Here is a 12,515-nt window from a genome sequence, read left to right as displayed (position 1 = left end):
CCAGACTGACTACTTCCTGAAAAGAGGAAGAGATCTAAAAAACATGAGAAACTGTAACATGATCCCAGGAGAGCAGATAGTAGAGCAACACAGATTGCTTGTCATGGACTTCTGGATGAAAAGACTACGGGGCAAAAGACAAGTTGTGGAACAAAGAATAAAGTGGAGGAGGCTCACTGATAAGTCTGAAATTTAAGGATAAGGCTCTAAGGAGGTTGGACAATGACCAAATCAATCACGATAATACCAGTGAAGACTGGGGGGGAATATCCAAACATATTACAGAAAGTGAACAAGTTTTTTCTGTGGGCAACCAACAGGAGGGAAATATCACGGCCAGGAGATGGCAGTAGTCCAGCAATATGCAGGAAGCAGTAAAGAAGAAGAAGGCAAGGTTTCAGTGATGGCAGAAAGTAAGAACGGTGGAAAGTTATGAGGAATACACTCTGGTAAAGAAAACGTCGAGAACCGTGAATGTGGAAGCTAAAGGTCAGGCATTTAAAGCCTCATACACAAGTCTATTAATGAAGGAAGGGGAAAAAGGAATCTATAGATTAGCTAAGATTAGGCAGATAAACACAGAGGACTTGGGAGTTGTGAAGTGTCAACTGTGAAAACGGAAGAGTGCTGATGGAAGATGGGGAAATGGTGACCACGGTTCTTTGAGAAACTGTTCAATGGGGAGAATGTGAAGAAACCACTGAGGGAAGTATGCGCAAGCAACAAACTTACAAGACCTATCCCCATAGTAGAAAATTTAGCTAAATCTAACCCTGTATGCTTCCCAGCATGGTTACACAGCCACGTGCTAGCTCTGCTTGAACTAGCATGCTAAAAACAACAACCTAGCCAGGGCAGCACTGGCAGCAGCTCGGGCTAGTCACCCAAGTATGTACCCACCAGGACCCCCTGGGTCTGTACTAGGGTGGCTAGCCCGAGCCACTGCCCATGCTACTGCAGCCATAGTACTCCTTTAGCATGCTAGCTTGAGCAGAATTAACACGTGACCATCTACCCATGTTGGGAAGCCCGATTCCATCTTCAGACAATGCTAGAGATGATGAAATGTGAGAAGGGAGTGGAACCCGATGGTGGACCAGTCCAGGCATTTAAAGCATTAGGCCATGGGGGAGTGTGGATGATCACAAACTTTTTTTCAATTTAATTTTCCATATTGAAAACATGCCTGATGTGTGAAGGAAGAGCACATTGGTCCTTGCCATCAAGTATATGATAGGGAGATGTGCAAGAATGTAGTAATTACCGACCCATCAACTAGGGTTGCCAACTTTCTAATTGCACAAAACCGAACACCCTTGCGCCACCACTGGCCTGCCCCTGCCTCAAGGACCCACCCGTGCTCACTCCCTCAAATGCTCACTCTCCACCACCCTCACTCACTCGCTCATTTTCACCAGGCTGAGGCAGGGAGTTGTGGTGGGGTAGGGGGTGAGGGCTTTGGCTGGAGGTGCTGGCTCTAGGGTGGGGCTGGGGATGAGGGGATTGGGGTGCAGGAGGGGGCTCCGGTCTGGGACTGATGGGTTCAGCATGTGGGAGGGGCTCTCAAGCTGAGGCAGGGGGTGGGGTGCAGGAGGAGGTGAGGGCTTTGGCTAGCGGTGCAGGCTCTGGGGTGGGGCCAGGAATGAGGAGTTTGGGGTGTAAGAGGGGGCTCCAGGCTGGGGCAGGGGGTTGGGGAGTTTCCAAGCTGGGACAGGGGGTTGAGGCACAGGAGGGGGTGAGGGCTCCAGGAGGGATTTGAGTGCAGAAGGAGGTGAGAGGTGTGGGCTCCAAGCAGCGCTCATCTTGGGCTGTTCCCCATAAGCGCTGACATGTCCCTCGGCTCCTAGGTGGAGGCGTAGCCAGGTAGCTCTGCTCTCCACCTGCAGGCACCGCTGCTCCTCCGCCTAGGAGCTGAGGGACATGTTTCCGCTTCCAGGGAGCCGCATGGAGCTGGGTAGGGAGCCTGCCAGCCCTGCGCCAACCACACTTTTAATGGCCCGGTCAGCAGTGCTGACCATAGCTGCCAGGGTCCCTTTTCGACCTGGCGTTCCGGTTGAAAACCAGACACCTGGTAACTCTACCATCAACTTAATGAGTCACACGATGAAATAACTGGAAAGAATTATGGAGAAAAACTTCAGGAGGAGTTGGAGTATCAAGCAGGTGACCACCAATTCAGGTTTATGCCAGGAAGGTCAACGATGAATGCAGTGTTTGCAGCCTGAACATTGCAGGAGATACACAGGGAGAGATGCAAGAAACTTCACTTATTGTCTGGGATTTAGAGAAGGCCTATGACAGAATTCCTAGAGAATTGTTATGGTGGTGCCTGCGGCCACGCAATCTTCTGGAGACATATGTTCAGACTATCATGGACCCGTAGGAGGGTAGCACATCAGTAGAGAGAACAGAAGAAACTGCACCGACTGAGTTATTCCCTGGGAGGGTGGGCCTACGTCAAGGATCAGCCTTAAGCCCATTCCTGTTTATGACTATGTTGGACACCTTGACTCAGTAGATTAGGGGAGATGCTCCATGGAGCATGCTTTTCACCAATGACATTAGATTGTGCCATGAAGATAAATCCAAATCGAAAAGGGACCGAGAACTACGGAGGGCTGCATTAGACGAAAACAGCTTATGAGCTGGCCAACAAAAGACTAAATATATGCAATGCTCCATTGAGAGGGACAACGAGAAGCCAGTAAAACAGGGTGGTATTCAGTTCATGTCTGTGCAACAACTTCCATAGCTCGTTCAGTGCTGAGTGATGAATGTGGATGTTAGGAGTCGTGTGACGAGTCCTTGGTGAAATGGAGGGGGTTGACAGGAATTCTATGTTTCAAGGATATGCCAAGTAAACTAAAGAGCAAATTGATAAATTCATGATTAGGCCAGCCATGATGTATGGATCAGAAGGCTGGCCAGTGAGGAAGAGAGAACAACCACTGCACACTGCCGAAATGAGAACCCTGGGTAAGATGAGAGCTGATAGGCTACGCAATGAAATGGTATGAGCCATGACACAGGTTGCCCCCATCATGAAAAAGCTGAGGGAGTATCACCTGATGTGGCTGGTCATGTGAGATTACAAGATATGAGATAGGATGGCCAGAGAGTACCAGAGCTAATAATCGTGGGACAAAGACCACAAGGAAGACTTAGAAAATGGTGGTTTGAGATGCTGAAGGAGGACATGGAAAAGGTTGGTGTCAACTTGGAATACCCATTGGACAAGAACGCTTGGAGACCAAGAACGAGAGCCACCGACCCTGATGGATGGGACATGATGAAGGCGAGGAAGCAGCAGCATATAACAATTTGCATTCAGCCACTTCATTGCTGTCAGACAGCCTGCAAGAAAGGCTGAGGGGCAAGTTGTCAAATGATAACTAGCTCCTTTCATCAGTAGATCTTAAAGCACATGACAAAGGAGGCCAGTATGGGGAAACTGAGGCACAGAGAGGCAAAGTGACTTGTCCAAGGTCAACCTCCCGGTCAAAGCCAGAAATAGAAACCAGGTCTCTTGAGTTCCTAATCTGGTGCACTATCCACTAAACCCCACTGCCTCCCAATGAGCTCTCTTTCTATTTAGCCTCCTAAATGTAGTGACCAGCTTCGAGAGCAGGATGAAATCAGTGGCATTGCTTTGCCCAGTTGTGATTGGTCTCTCTTAGTTCACAGCTTTGGCAGGAGAAAGGACAATGGAGATGGCAGCAAAAATTAGGAAGGCCATAAAATACAAGCCTGATGCTCTAAAACCAACAGACTATCAGAACTTGGCGGGAGAGAAAACATTCCGTCTTTCTGTCTGATGCACAGTTATCATCAATGAAAGGTCACCATTCACCAGCAGCCGCCGTGCTATGGTATTTGAGATTGAAATTGTCAACTATTTAGACATATGCTCTTCAGGACAGGGACCATCAAGAATAGAGCTGAGCAAATATTGATTTTTCAGTTTGATGGACAAACCGAAAAATAAAATAAAAATCAGTTCATTTCAAACCAAAAATGGAACTTTCTTGGGTTTTCTTACCAAAGCAAAACAAAAATGAACAAAATTCATTTCAGGTTGAATGAAATGTTTCATTTGATCCAAAACAAATTGTTGTTGTTGTTTCTTTATTCTGTTTCTGTTTTATTCTTTTTGGGTGCTTTTTACCCTTTTTAAAAAAATTGAACAAATCGAGTGACATTTAGAAATGAATCATGTCAATGAAAAGTCAAACATTTTGTTTCAAAAATGTCGAAATGAACCATTTTAATTCTGTCGGGGTGGGGGGTTTCCCCTATTTTTTTATTTGTCCAAAACTATTAGTCAAATTCTACTAGAATTCCCAAATAGTTTCATTTGGAGACGACTTTATTATTTGACCAAAAATAATTGCCCCATTCTAGTCACACCTGTATGTCAGTAAAATATGTAACACAATGGGTTCCCGATCTCAGCTGAGGCTTCCAGATGCTAGCATAATACAAGTGCTAATAAAGACATGGGATACCACTGTTCCCCCGTACGAAGAGCAGGAAATAACTGAGGGACCTTAGGTCCCATTGTTTGGTAACTGTTGACCAAGCTGATTTTGTCAATTCATAATTAGATTGGCTGCTGTCTCAGGGACCCCAACCAGACCCCCTTTCTCTTGGCTGTAGAAATTCCTGTTCCCAGTGAATGATTGGACCAGGTAGCTCACTTCTGCCTGAGTGACACTTTGCATCTGTGACAGTCGCACACAAAACACAAACTGGCTTTTTATTCCCACTTGTAAAGGATTCTGCATGCGTCCTGCATCATCTCCGATCCTGCTCCCATGGAGGTCAATAGTTTTGCCACCAGTTTCAAAGAGAACACAATGGTGCTTCTTTGTATACTTGCGTTGTTTTGACTAAAGGATGTTTATGGGAATATGCGCCTTTTCCAGACATATTGCCTAGCTTGCGCTCTTAGCACCTCAAGCTAAACAAACAGCAGAAGATCATCTGTCTAGACAGTTGGGCAACACAGCCTCTTCTATCCCAGTTGCTGACATGCTCGGAGCTGTAATGTGGCTATCGTAGAAAAGCAATGCAGCTCCTTGCCATTTATTCATAAATTATGCGGTGTGAGAACCCTGGTTATGGCAGAAAACAAGATCTAAACGGACGTAGAAATATCTAATACAGAGCATCGCTCTTCGTTAGCTCTGCCCTCTGCTCTACGGATTAGTGCCCCAACGCTGTGCTTTCAGGCTCCTGGGATCAGCCCATCCAGCCATGGAGCCAGTGGGTGATCTTCTCAGCGCCCATGCCCAAAGGCCTGTAGGCCCCTTAGCAGAGTCCAAGTAAACACATATAGGGATGTTACAAAACTATAAAACCTGCCCTGCTAGAACAAAGCTGGGCACTGTTAGAATATTCCCACTCACTGAGGAATAGCTCATTTATTCCAGCGCTTTCCCGGCTGACGTGTGCCCACGTTCCCAATGAGGAGAGGAACTCCCAGTTTACATTTCCTGCCTTGGTTGGAGTTGCCCTGGCCCAGGACCATCTTGCAGTATGGAGCATCTGTTAAATGCAAAGCAGTCGAGGCCTTTCGTACAGCAATGTTCCCAAACAGGAAAGAGCTGGGCCAGAGAAACTGAAGGCTTCCATTGTCAGGGGATCAAGACACAGTGTGCCAGGGCCTGAGAGCAGAAGAAGACTCAATGGGTTTACAAGACTGTAAAGTACAAGGAGGAAATATTTTCCACCCCACTCTGGGTGTTTTCTTGCCAGACTCCAGAGCAGCAGCAATATTTTAATGCTTGGGCAAACAGATGAAAAGTTTTTTCCAAGGCTTCCTGAAACCAAAAAGGCCACAGAATCTGTCAGGAGGTGCTGAAGGCAGCACATTATTTATCATTATTATTATTATTATTAAATAATACTCTTGGCTAAATGTACAGAGTATTTAGGGACTTGAAGATGCAGGCAGGTACCCTAGTGGGATGGTCAAAAGTTCCTAAGCAGGTTAGGTGCCTACTGGGTTGGGTCCCTAAGCTGCTTAGGCCCTTTACTAAATCCCATTAGGTGAGTATCTGCATCTCTATGCAATTAAATACCTTTGTAAATCTGGCCTATGTTCCCTTGGCCATGGCCTCTGCAAACAGCAATGGTTCCTTCTTGCATTGTGCAGCCACCCCCATCAACAACCTCCCCCACCCCACTGCCCTCACATGGAGGATCCCATCTCTGCAGATCTAGCCCTAGGGGCTTGGCTGAAAAGTCTCCCCGAGCCCTACAGGGCAGGAAACATGGGCTGTGGTGAGATGCTCCCAAGCAGGGGTGCTGAGAACACCCACAAGGGATCCAAGCCAGGGTGTGCAGCCACAGCAGCTCCTCAGCTGGTGCTGTGCATTGTGGTGGTGCAATGGGAGAACTCACCCTGGTTTTGGTGTTTCCATAGCTAAGGATTAGCAGCAATCAACTGGGTTATTTGGGCCCAGATGCCATTGATATGTGAGGGGCAATGGAGAGAAGCAGGTCTTGAATTAGACCACAGGCACCTGATTCTTACACCAGGAAAAGACCTGGCCCTCAGGGTGCAAGCATAGAGACTTCAGCTGCATTCTATTCCCCCCCTCCCCCCCATACACAGAAACATACTCCCTCTCAGCTGCTGCTCCAGCCAGCATGGGAGTCTCTTTCTGCTCCTCCAAGACAGCCCACAAGTTGTGGTCAGAGTGCAGTTGCAGGGGAGCACACAGCAGGCCGGACTCTGAGTTTATTTACACCTGTGTGCAACCAAGACCGAGTCAACCAGCTTCATATTTACAATGGCCTAGCTGAGATCAGAATCCACTGGCTCATGGAGTTGCGCCACTTCAAAACCCACAAAGGTTCAGCAGGACTAACTCCAAATGGTCAAAAATGGGGAGCCGGGCCCCAAAACATTGTGAGATTTTAAATAAATAAACAAACTTTGGGATCTTTGTCTTTGCCTTCCAGTTTGAGTCTTTAGGTTACTATCATTATTAATGTGTATTACCGTAGCACATAGGCATGGGTCAAGACCCCACCATATTTAGATGGTCAGCTGTTTGGGCAGGGACCACCTTTTGTGGCATCCTGCCCCAGGACTAGGGCACCTAGGTGCTCCAGGCATACAACAATAACACTTGTGCTAGGTGCTGTACAAAGGCAGAACAAAAAGACGGACCCTGCCCCATGGAGCTGACACTCTTGGGTCACATTTTCAGGCTTTTCTCTGCTACCAAGAGGGCTAGGAACATCCACTTTCTTCTTAAGGCAAGCTGAGATGCCCATGTAATCGCATGATTCTGGGACCTGGGGCTTTAATTAAAACATCAAATATTGTGAGACTCGTTTTTAAAATGGCGAGGGGCTGGCTTCCCTGCCAACCCAACAGCCTTCTCCAGGGGCATGCACCCTCTACCCGCAACACAAAGGGCGAGCAAGACCGCAACATCCCCTTTAATCCTGCAGGTTGATCTCACAAACACAGGCAGTGGGAGAGGGTTCAAAGAGCCACGAGAATGATTAAAGGGTTGGAGAACCTGCCTTATAATGAGAGACTCAAGGAGTTCAATCTATTTCGCTTAACGAAGAGAAGATTCAGGGGTGATTTGATCAGTCTGTGAGTACCTACATGGTGAGAAAATATTTAATAACAGGCTCTTCAGTCTAACAGACAAAGGTCTAAAACGTCCAATGGCTGGAAGTTGAAGCTAGATAAATTCAGACTCGAAATAAGATGTACATTTTTAAGAGTGATGATAACTTACCAAGGATTGTGGTGTGGTTCTCCAACATAGGCGACTGCTAAATCAAGACAGGATGTTTTTCTAGAAGATCTGCTCTAGTTCAAATGGGAATTAACTCAGGGCAGGTCTGTGGCCTGTTCTAAGCAGGAGGTTGGACTGGATGATCACAGTGGTCCCTTCTGGCCTTGTAACCTTTGAAAAGCTCCCGGCACCGGCCTGGCACTGACCTTGTGTCCCTGCAGTGTTCTGCTCTGAGCTCATTTTCCCTTTTTCCTTTTCCTGCCTAGATGACCTGGACATGGACGATTTCCAGCTGGAATTTGAGGAGTCAAAGTTGCACCCCACCATCCAGTGCACACCCAGCCCTGGTGAGCAGCAAGCTGAGGGGAGACCCCTCCTCTAAAGCACAGAAATAAGACTCAAGGCTCTTCTAATGCAGCTTACTCCCATGTCCTTCCCCCTACATCCCACCACTCACTACATACACACGTAGACCAGAATTCAGGCTGGGTCCTGGGGGCAGTAGTGGGATTCTTCTTTCCCAGGCTGAAGCCATGGAACTAGTGCCTTCCCAGGTGGAGAGGGAGGACTCATGGCAGCCCCACCCTTCTACAGAGCTCTTCCCACTTCCAGCCTTTCCCGGCACCAGGTCCCATGCCTAGGAAGGCTGTATGTCCCAGCAGAAGAGGGGACTGGACTGGCCCCATCACACACTAGCATAGGAAACTGCAGGCCAAACCACCTACCCTGGTACCACACAGAGCAGCCAGTGCTTCACATGTTCACCCAAGGCTCCCGCACATGTGGATTTGCAGAAGCTAGTCTTGAACTTCCAGGGGGAAATTCCTTCCCAGCCCCAAATATGGTGATCAGTTAGACCCAGAGCATGTGGGCAAGACCCACCAGGCACACACCTGGGAAAGAATTCTCTGTAGTAACTCAGTGTCCCGTCTCTGGCTGGTGGAGATATTTGCTGCTAGCAGTTGCAAACCGGCTCCATGCCATTGTAGACAGTCTCATCACACCATCCCTTCCATAAACTTATGAATTCAAAGTAAAGGGCTGACATTCAAGCCACACATCCCAGGCCATGCACACAGATGCCAGCACAGCCCTCCCCGCTTCTGCACTCCCTGTCCTGCTCAGCAATGTTCACCTCCTACTTATACGCAGTGTGCTCTTATCCACTGGGCAGCACCAGAGCCCCTTAGACAGCTGGGGGGAGAGGACATTGGGGCAGACCTCAGGGGTAACACTGGAAGCATAGGGCCCTTGGAACGTCTCCTGGATCAGAGATGCCCTCAGTGGGTCTAGGGCATTTGTTCTGATCCACTTCTGCTTGGCAGCGCTGAACAGGAGTGGGACCGGCTGGGTCAAGCCCTGGCTGGGATCCGGCTGACGTGCCGTATCAGTGACGCGACAGTAGGGTCAATGATGTTGGGCCTCGTTTCCTTGCAGGTCCCTTCAAGCCTTGCAATCAGTTGTTTGAGAGCTGGATCATTCGCCTGGGGGTCTGGGCCATCGCGCTGGTCTCAGTGCTCTGCAATGGGCTGGTCAGCCTGGCCGTCTTCGCCTCGCCCAGCTATCTCTCACCAGTCAAGTTCGTCATCGGCTCCATAGCCGGGGCCAATATGCTGACGGGCATCTACTGCAGCATGCTGGCTGTCGTCGACGCCCTGACCTACGGACAGTTTGCCAAGTACGGGGCCAGGTGGGAGACGGGGGCGGGCTGCAGGGCGACGGGCTTCCTGTCCATCTTCGCCTCAGAGGCCGCCATCCTCCTGCTGACACTGGCCACCGTGCAGTGCAGCGTTTCAGTCTCCTGCTTCCGGCTGTATGGGAAGTCACCCTCCTTCAGCAGCGTTAAAGCCGCCACGCTGGGCTGCCTGATGCTGTCCTGTGCAGCAGCAGCGCTGCCGCTCTTCTCCGTTGGGGAGTATGGTGCGTCCCCTCTCTGCCTCCCGTCCCCCGTCCCAGACGGGAAATCCTCCACCCTGGGCTTCCTGGTGGCTCTGGTGATGGGGAACACCCTCTGCTTCCTGATCATCACGGGCACCTACATCCGGCTCTACTGCAGCCTGCTGAAAGGGGAGTTCGACACCCTCTGGGACTGTGCCATGATCAAGCACGTGGCCTGGCTGATCTTCACCAACTGTCTCCTCTACTGCCCGGTAGCCTTCCTCACCTTCTCCTCCATGCTCAACCTCTTCCTCATCACCCCAGAAGTTATCAAGTCGGTCCTGTTGGTGGTGCTGCCCTTACCTGCCTGCTTGAACCCCCTGCTTTATCTGCTCTTCAACCCCCACTTCCGAGACGACCTGCGCTTGCTTCGGCACAGGGGCCAGACCAAGGGCAGCTGCCCCCAGTCTTACGCCTCAGATGACACGGAGAAGAGCTCATACGATTCCACCCAGGCTCTAGTGACCTTCTCGGATGCGGATCACATATTTGAGGCGCCCGACGCCTTGAGTGTGCACCCTGTCCTGGATGCCTACAGTTTCCCCTCGGTGACGCTCGTCCCCTGCCAGCAGAGGATGGGTGCCAAGGGGCAAGAGAGTGGCTACTCTGCCTGCCACCCCTGCCTGACCGACGACGAGCTGCTGATTTCCTCGGAAAGCAGGGATCCAGCCAGCAGCAGCCTCCGGGTCAGCTTCTTCCCCTCTCTGCCCACACCGTCCTTCACGTCTCACTTATAAACACCCCCCAAATGGCCACGCAGGCAGCCCCTCATCAAATGAGCCAAGCAAGAGCTCCCCCAGCCTCGGGGGGGACGAGAGGCAGGCTGGTCTATGTCAGGCATCGATATGCCCCCATTGCATCATAACCCTGGGCAACAGGCACAGCAATGCCTGGCAGCGCAGCCTAGCTGCCATCCCAAGGGCTCAGGGCTTTCATGGCAGGATACAAGTGCACGAATGCACAAAGAAACACTGTGTCCCCTCTGCCCCTGCATAAGAGGGGACCTCCCTGAGCCCAGAGAGAGAGCTAGAGAGACTCCCCATCACGGGATTTCCCTAGACAGACTCCTAGCATACCAAGTCAGAGAGCAGGAAGGACCTGCAGCTAAGGAACCAAAATGCTTCTAGTCCAGGGAGATCCCCCCCCCCGCCCAGGGAGTGACCCCCCCAGCCTCCGTGGAGGAGCGGGAACTCTTGCTAAGCCTGCTTCCCTCTGACCCTAGAGCTGTGACGCTGACCCACACTTAGTCTTGCTGGTCGTGTGTCCTGGAGGAGGATGGGCGAGTGAGTGGAGCAGGTGGGAGTGAAGTGGCAGCAGGCAGCACCCACAGCAGTGGCAGCAATAACCCATTGCAACTCCATGGCAGGTGGGAGAATCCTCATGCTTAGCACCTCGCAGGACACTTTACAGATACCCTCCGGTGAGCACCGCCGTGCCCTGGGAGGGGAGTCAGAACTGTGCCTTCCCCATTATGCAGCTGGGGAAACCAAGGGAGGGGATTAAGGGCAACGTTTTCAAAAGCGGCCGTTAATTTGGGGCCTCGCATTTGCCCTTCTCCAGGGCCTACTAGAGGAGACAACCACCCTTCCACAGTGCCAGCCTTCCAGCAGCACTCTCTCAGTCCTTTGACCCCTTCCCACTGGGCCTAATAACGAATAGGGCCATCTGCTCCCCCACCAGGCGGGATCCGCAGGCAAGTAGCTGACCTGTCACAGGCATGGCTGAGCCCGTTTCCCTTTAAAGGGCTGGGACAGCTTTGAGATTGCTTGCTCTAGTGTCCAGATCCTCAAAGGCACGTAGGCAGCTAACTCTTACTGGTCTCAATGGGCGGTAGGCCCCCTAAATACCTTTGAGGCTCTGGGCCTCCATGCTTCTATGGATCTTCCAGATCTGTTTTCCCCAGTTCCTTATTACCCGAAATATGCATCCTTTCCCACTCTCTGGGCTGCCTGCCATTCGTTCTCCTGAATCAGTATTAACACGATCAACCACCATGCTCTGGGATATTGTCTTACTGGAGGTGTTAGTCTGCGTCAAGCACTGTCTGCTTTTAAAGGATACCAGATTAATATCATTCTGATCATTTATTCTTAACATTAATTCTACCCTATATCAAATACAAACCATGGACACATCCATCTGTCACATGCCTGTACTAAGAGAAACTCTGAATTGGATGTAATGCCTTTAATACACCATGTATATGTTATTGTATGTATATATGATGCCATATATAATATCCAGCATGCGTGCGTGTGTATATTATGTGTATATTTATACATAACCAGTTTCCCTCCCCTGTTGACCATTCCTTTAAATTCCTACACCTTCTTTGTGTACATGAACTGTAAATCATCCTGTATGAAAGACACTATAGAAAAATAAATTGTAATTTTAAAATAAGTTATAATTGCTGCAGTTTTCCCATAGAACAGGGTTAAAAAACTATGACTGGTTAGTTATGTCTCATTAACATTAGCATCTCAGCAAATAAGCTTTTGGGGATACAGAAGAGAAGGCAAAACCAACACCGTCTGAGAAAGAACCCTTTGGACTTGGCTAACTCCGTTTTGCGTCTGTGATGTGTATGTAATGTAGACAAGCCCTGAGAACCAAACTGGGCTCACTCTGCATCTAATAAAGCTTCTGCATTCTGTAACACAGGCAAGCCCTGAAGCTGCAGGCTGGTGAGTGGGGCTAGCAGTAGGAAAAAACATCCCTTTATATGTAAACTGAACCCATTTGCTCTGGATTCATTGACACAGAGATCCCCAAGGCAGTTCAGAGTAGAACCACATTTTAATTGTTCAG

General features: G+C 49.6%; 1 protein-coding gene across 1 annotated transcript in view; it reads left to right on the top strand.

Moving 5' to 3' along the window:
• LGR6 (leucine rich repeat containing G protein-coupled receptor 6) overlaps positions 1-12,100 on the top strand; it is a 215,234-nt gene extending 203,134 nt beyond the window's left edge. Inside the window, exons 17-18 of the mRNA XM_038380210.2 lie at positions 8,033-8,113; positions 9,204-12,100. Of these exons, the coding sequence (XP_038236138.1) occupies positions 8,033-8,113; positions 9,204-10,441 (1,319 nt within the window). The 3' untranslated portion in view covers positions 10,442-12,100. The remainder of the gene's footprint in view (positions 1-8,032; positions 8,114-9,203) is intronic.
• The last annotated feature ends 415 nt before the right edge of the window (positions 12,101-12,515 follow it).

Source organism: Dermochelys coriacea, chromosome 21 (assembly GCF_009764565.3).
Source record: "Dermochelys coriacea isolate rDerCor1 chromosome 21, rDerCor1.pri.v4, whole genome shotgun sequence".
In the NCBI taxonomy this organism is placed as follows: domain Eukaryota; kingdom Metazoa; phylum Chordata; order Testudines; family Dermochelyidae; genus Dermochelys; species Dermochelys coriacea.
Note: the sequence above shows the minus strand (reverse complement) of the source record. Positions and strands in the feature narration are given on the sequence as shown.